The sequence below is a fragment of the Rhincodon typus genome, chromosome 32 (assembly GCF_021869965.1).
Source record: "Rhincodon typus isolate 14 chromosome 32, sRhiTyp1.1, whole genome shotgun sequence".
Taxonomy (NCBI): domain Eukaryota; kingdom Metazoa; phylum Chordata; class Chondrichthyes; order Orectolobiformes; family Rhincodontidae; genus Rhincodon; species Rhincodon typus.
The window spans coordinates 1,450,910-1,458,163 of NC_063363.1; the positions used below are offsets into that span (position 1 = coordinate 1,450,910).

Sequence of the window (7,254 nt, forward strand, 5' to 3'; positions counted from 1 at the left end):
CCCCCCCATCACCCTGCCCCGGGGGACTGAGCTCACCAACCCCCGCCATCATGCCCCAGGGGACAGACCCCGCCCTCTTCATCCTGCCCTGGGGGACTGAACCCCCCCATCACCCTGCCTCGGGGGACTGAGCTCACCCCCCCCCACCATCCTATAGAACATAGAACATTACAGCGCAGTACAGGTCCTTCGGCCCTCGATGTTGCGCCGACCTGTGAAACCAATCTGAAGCCCATCTAACCTAAACTATTCCATTATCATCCATATGTTTATCCAATGAGCATTTAAATGCCCTTAAAGTTGGCGAGTCTACTATTTTTGCAGGCAGGGCATTCCACGCTCTTACTACTCTCTGAGTAAAGAACCTACCTCTGACATCTGTCCTATATCTATCACCCCTCAATTTAAAGCTATGTCCCATCGTGCTAGCCATCACCATCCAAGGAAAAAGGCTCCCACTGTCCACCCTATCTAATCCTCTGATCATCTTGTATGTCTCTATTAAGTCACCTCTTAACCTTCTTCTCTCGAACGAAAACAGCCTCAAGTCCTTCAGCCTTTCCTCATAAGACCTTCCTCATAAGATCCTGCCCCAGGGGACTGACCCCTCCCCTCATCCAGCCCCGGGGGACTTACCCCCAACCCTCACCCTGCTCTAGCGGACTGACACCCCACACTCACCCTCACTCTGCTCTAGGGGACTGAGCTCACCCCTCACCCTGCCCTGGGGGACTAACCCCCCACTCACCCAGCCCTGAGGGACTGACCCCCCCCTCACTGCCCTGAGGGAGTGACCAACCCCTCATCCTGCCCCAGGGGACTGACCCCCCCTCGCCCCCCAGTCCTGCCCCAGGGGACTGATCCCCCCCTCGCCCCCCAGTCCTGCAGTGTTGGTCTGAGCCCTGCCCTGGACCCCACGGTGAAGTCACTGAATGAGCAGCTGGAATGACTGACCGTGGTACAGAGCCGTCCTTGTTGACTGAGTGGGTTGTGTTTAAAAGCAGCTCGCTGTGTGGTTTCCACCTGCATGGCCGGCGGGTTCTGGTATGGGGGCGTGCGGAATGGCCTCTTGCTGCTCCGGGGTTGGGGATCTGCAAAGGATCAGAAAGGGCTTGAGTCTCCATTGTCACTCGGAAAATCCTGCTCTGCTCCACTTAATGGGGTGATGAGAATAGAATTTGACTTTCATTTTTGTAGCGCCTATCCTTCAGTACATTCCAAAGCATTTTACAGCAAAGAACATTTCAGGAAATGTAGCAGCTAGTTCATACAAACTTCATACAAAGCAAGATTCCATAAACAACAAAATGATAATGAGTAGATAATCTATTAAGTTATAAACTTACTGCAGCCCTCACAATGTTGAGTTGTTGGAGGAGAAAGACCTGAGCCTCACAGTTTCGAGGCTCAGCCAGAAAGCACCAGGAGTTCTCTCTGTAATCTCCAATCCTGCAAATTTACTGCTATATCAGCGCTCCTCCAGCCCTGGGTACTCTGGGTTCTTGATGCTGTTTCCGTGGCTGTACCTTTAACTGCCTGGACACTAAGGTTTATTAACCCCTTCCTAACCCTCTCAATCTCAATGCCCTCTCCACCTCCTTAAAACCTACCTTTTGATCCAAACTTTTCACTATCTACTCCCAAAACTCCTTATAGTGACTTTGTCAAGTTTATTAATGTCTAGTGTAATGCCTTGGGGTGTGGTGCTACCTAAATGCAATTAGCTGTAAAGCTGCAATGTGAACTGGCCTTCAGAATGAAATTGTTTACAATAATGTATGTGATTGTGATAATACTGCTTAGGTTAAAGAAAATTTTAAAACCCACAATTCTCTCTATTGTCTCTCCCTCCTGCAGTATCTAGGAGATTAATGATTAATCTGTGGAGTTCTGGAGAATTGGGTACTGAGGACGCTATGCTAAAGCTGCCAGTCTCAGACAGAGTGGTTCCTACACCAGGACCTTTCCATCCCAGGTTGAAGTGACTGAACTCGGAAGTCACTGACAATGTTGGGGATCAGAGCCCACAAATTGAACTGTCTCCAGAGATAGTGTGTGTGGAGAACCCATCCCCTCCCCACCCCAACCCAACCCCACCCTACCCTTCATCACAATCTGCCCCAGTCTCATCTTCAAGATTCTCAAGTCTGTTCAGAACTGTCTCCCTGCTTCACTGCACTTCCCACCATCACCCGACATCAAGCGAAATAAGAAACAAACAAAGCAGAGGTCATTGTGCCAAGACGAGGTAAAGTTTAGAAGCAGCTGTACTTCAGGCTTCTTACTCAGAGGCTGAGTGAAAGTGGACTGATAGTGACTCAGGAGATGGTCTGTAATTCCAGCCAATTTGTTCTTGTGACAGTTCTGATGGTGTTTGTGTTCACTGCAGAAGGAAAAGAAGGATTAATTAGTGAGTTTAACTGTGACAAACCTTAACCAGTGCTACTCAGGCACAGTTCCATTCATATATTCCCTAGATTTTATATTTTTGGTACTAAACCTTCTGGATTGTCCTGGAGTGCACACAAATTGAAGATTAATTTCCTGGATTCTGCAACTCAGGAGAATAATCACATCAACATCGAATTAAAGAGTATTTTTCCACTTTGTTTGAATAATTTGTTGATGAAAATATTGAAAAATTGGAAAATGGCTATTTGACTGGATGAGCCAGCGGTCATGAAGTCTCCAGGAATATATCCAGCACAAATTGGTAACTCTGTGTATTGCTCTGGATGTAATGCCATTACCTAATTGCCTGGCATTGTTAAATCATCATTCATCTCGCAAAAGATCATAAATCCAAGAAAAACAAAGACTCATAAAACCAAGGAAGTTGAGCCATCATGTCATTATTTCCTCATGGTTATCACTGACTGGTACATAAAGGGGAGGTGAGAGTGACTGCCCTTGACATCAAGGGGAGGGGGAAATCTCTCTATTAGCTCGAGTCATACTTAGCACATTGGAAGATGGTTGTGGTTATTGAAAGTCAGTGATGTCAACTTTAGGACATCTCTGCTGGTGTTCCTCAGGGTAGTGTCCCAGGCCCAACCATCTTTGGCTGCTTCATCAATGACCTTTCCTCCATCATAAGGTCAGAAGTGGGGATGTTCGCCAATGATTGCACAATGTTCAGCACCATTCGTGACTCCTCAGGCACTGAAGCAGCCACTTTAAAAGGCAGCAAGACCTAGATGTTATCCAGGCTTGGACTGATAAGGGGCAAATAACATTCATATTTGTCAAGCACCAGGCAATGACTGTCTCCAAGACAAGAGACTCTAACTATTGCCCCTTGATATTCAGTGGTGTTACCATCACTGAATGCCCAGGTATTGACAGGCTGAAAGTGCCTAACGGGCTCTTTAAGATCTGATCAGAATGATTACAACAAGATGTGCACTATGAGATAAAGTAAATTTATTAGCTTAATCTAACTTGGACATATACAAACTAATGAGTGAATCTATTAGCTTGAACTACTTTAGACATGTTCATCAAGCAAGTCTCATTGCCTCCTGCCCACTGGGGACTTCTGGTGACAGCTGGTACTTGGAGCTCTATCTCAGTTTCTAGGGCACCAGTCTGTCAACCCCAGACCAACGGTGAAAGGTCCCCAGTATGAATACTGTTCTGAATTTGATATTGCCATCTCTGAGTACATTTCCCAAGCGTTCCTCTGGGCTTGTTGGTCAAAACAAATCCAGGTGTCACTGCAAAACAGCCTATTCCCAATACAAGACCATTGCAGTTGCCTTCCAGCCAAAACAGGCTGCTTTTCCACTAACAGAACCAGTAATTGTTGGAAAAGCTCAGCAGGTCTGGCAGCATCTGTGGAGAGAAATCAGAGTTAATGTTTCAGGTCCATCCTCAGAACCTAACTTTTACACTAAGCCTGTTTTCGTTTATTTTCCTTCAATTATTTGTTTCTATGTCTAATTAGCCCTTAAAAATCTGATTTGGGAAGTTATTATTTTTAAGCCGAACTCTACACCACCAATATCAATATCCTGGGGATTACCATTGATCAGAAACTGAGCTGAACCAGTTACATTGCTACAAAGTTAAAGACTTGTGGGGAAAGGATCTTATTTAAATTTTTCTGAACATACGTGAACTGGTTTCTTTAAACAAGGTCATTGAAAGTTCATTGTGGATATTAGAGTTCTTTTTAAACAAGGCTTCCTAGAAAGAACATAACTGGTTGCTTTGCATTAGACTCTGCCAAGGGCCTGGAGAGCTTCTTGCTTGTATCTGGTTCAGTCACAGGAAACTCTGCTATGAGCAAAATCCCCAGCTCATCTCTCCTATTTCTGAGGACAGTGTGTGATTGTTTGTGTATTTTGGGGATATTTAGAGGGATAGGCTTTTATACCTTTAGATTACTAACTGCGCATGTTAGCCAAATATTATACCTTCACTGATTCAGCCCATAATTGTGTTTATTAAGAAACATCGTTGATCTTTTTGTTTCTAAGCCTGATATAGATATGTTCATTAATTATTCGTCTTGGTAATAAGAAAAGTATTTTCATTCTGTGTTGTGACTCTGTGGATTAGAGTGACAGTGCATTCCTCCAACCTCAGTAATAACAGAAAAAATACTGTGGCTAAGACAGCAAGTTAGAGGTTTGGGAACAGGCAGTGGCTAGCTCACTTCCTGACTCCCGAGAGCCTGTCCTCCATCAACAAGGTATAAGTCAGGAGTGTGATGGAATATTCACCACTTGCCTAGATGGGTGTAGCTCCAATGACACTCAAGAAGCTTGACACCATTCAGGACAAAGCAGCCGGCTTGATTGGCACTACATCTACAAGCATCCACTCCCTCCACCAATGCTTAGTAGCAGCAGTGTGTACCATTCTCAACATGCACAACAGTAATTCACCAGAGTTTCTTACACAGCACCTTCTGAACCCATAACTTCTACCACATAAAAGGACAAGGGCAGCAGATACAGGGGAATACCAACTCCAAGTTCCCCTCCAAGTCATTCACCATCCTGACTTGGAAATATTTCACTGTTGCTGGGTCAAAATCCTGGAATTCCCTCCCTAAGGGCATTGTGGGTCTACTTACAGCACATGGGCTGCAATGGTTCAAGAAAGTAGCTCACCTCCACCTTCTCAAGGGCAACGAGGGATGGGCATTGCCAGGGACATGTGTGCTCCACAAACAAATATTAAAGAAAAGATCACATGGCTTCTTTAGATGCTTCTTCCATTCATTTCAATCAGGGGAGGCTCATATCTTAACTGGATCTTAGTTCTGTAACTTCTAAAATGTACTAATAAAAGATTATCAATCTCATTTGAAATTTGATCTCCAACATCTAGAGCTCTTTGTGGAGAGATTTTGAGATTTTCAATACACTTTAAGGGAATAAGAGCTTCCTGGTGTCACCCTGAATGGCCTCCTCCTAATTTTAATGCTCAGCTCCTTGTGCTGTACTCCACCCTGCATCACCACCACAAATTGTCACTAACTCCTATCTCACTGCTCTATCCAATCTTTTAATCACCTTCAATACCTTGATCAACCATAATCTTCCAGATTGAAGGGAATACAGGTTCAATGAACTCTCAAAACAAGTACCATTCTGGTAAAAATTGCAATGCAGCTTCTCAAAGGCCTTAAAATTCCACCTGAGGTGTCCAGAACTGAAGAGAGGAATCAAGACAGAATCTGACCTGGGGGGTAGACCATCCAATCCCTTGAGTCTATTCAGTGAGATTATGGCAGACCTGTGGCCTAACTCCATATACCCACCTTTGGCCCATATCCCTAATGTCTTCGCTGAACAGCAGATTATCTCTCTCACATTTAAAATTAACAACCGATCCAGCATCCACTGTTGTTTGTGGAGGAGAGTTCCAAACCTCTCCCACCCTGTGTGTGTCGAAGTGCTTCCTAACATCTCTCCCAAACGGTCTGGCCCTAATTCTCAGATTATGCCCCTCGTTCTAGAATCCCCAACCAGTGGAAATAGTTTATCTTTACCCTGTCTTTACCTGTTAATATCTTGAAGATTTCAATCAGATCACTCCTTAACTTTCTAAATTTTTTAATAGAGTGTGGAAACAGGCCACTTGGCCCAACAAGTTCACACCGACCCTCCGAAGAGCACCCCAATCAGACCCATCCTCCGACCCTATCCCTGTAACCCTGTCTATGTGGGTTTCCTCCAGGTGCTCCAGTTTCCTCCCATATTCCAAAGATGTGCAGGCTAGGTGGATTGGCCATGCTAAATTACCCATAGTGTTTAGGGATGTGCAGATTAGGTGGGTTATAGGGGGATGGGTCTGGGTGAGATGCTCTGAGGGTCAGTGTGAACTTGTTGGGCTGAAGGGCCTGTTTCTACACTGTAGGGATTCTATGATCTATGATGATTTATGATCTATGATATATGTGACTATAAATAACTCATAATCTCATAATCCCTGTACAGCTACAGCATATTTTCTGCATCCTTGTCCTACAATCCTTTACATACAAAGGTCAGCATTCCATTAGCTTTCTTGACTATTTTCTGCATCTCTTCATGACATGATCTGTTTTTGGTCCAAATTGTATAACCTCGCACTTGCTTACATTAAACTCCATCTGCCACAGTTTTGCTCATTCACTTCTCATAAAATTACAAAGGGATATTGATAGACTATCAGCTACACTATCTACAATGCTGCCTAACTTTGTATCATCAGCAAATTTGGACATAAGACTTTCTATGCCATTACCCAAGACATTAATAAATGCTGTGAATAATTGAGGCCCTAACGCAGATCCCACTGGTCACATCCTGCCTTTCAGAGCAGCAACCTTATGATTAATGCCAACTTTCCATTAGCCTTTCTCAATAATTGTTATGTCTGTTTTCTAGCTGCCAGTCATTTCTTTACCTGGATCCCTATACCTTTCTGATCCTCTACAGCCCTTTGCATTGGACCATTTTGAACATGCTCTGTCTATCTTGCTTCGGTCCATCCAGCCACCCATCCATCCATCCATCCATCCATCCAACCCTCCATCCATCCACCCGTCCGTCTATCCATCCATCCATCCATCCATCCATCTGTCCGTCCATCCATCCATCCAACCCTCCATCCATCTGTCTATCTGTCCATCCATCCGTCTGTCCATCCATCCAATCCTCCATCCATCCACCCAGCCATTCATCCACCTGTCCATCCATCCATCCTTCCACCCACCCATCCATCCATCCATCCATCCATCCATCCATCCATCCATCC

The 7,254-nt window shown here is 44.8% G+C and overlaps 1 protein-coding gene across 1 annotated transcript in view; it reads right to left on the reverse strand.

Moving 5' to 3' along the window:
- LOC109922891 (stabilizer of axonemal microtubules 1-like) overlaps window positions 1-7,254 on the reverse strand; it is a 27,592-nt gene that overhangs the window by 17,910 nt on the left and 2,428 nt on the right. The window contains exons 2-3 of the mRNA XM_048615618.1: window positions 2,286-2,383; window positions 955-1,091 (exon numbers count right to left, since the gene is read on the reverse strand). Of these exons, the coding sequence (XP_048471575.1) occupies window positions 955-1,091; window positions 2,286-2,383 (235 nt within the window). The remainder of the gene's footprint in view (window positions 1-954; window positions 1,092-2,285; window positions 2,384-7,254) is intronic.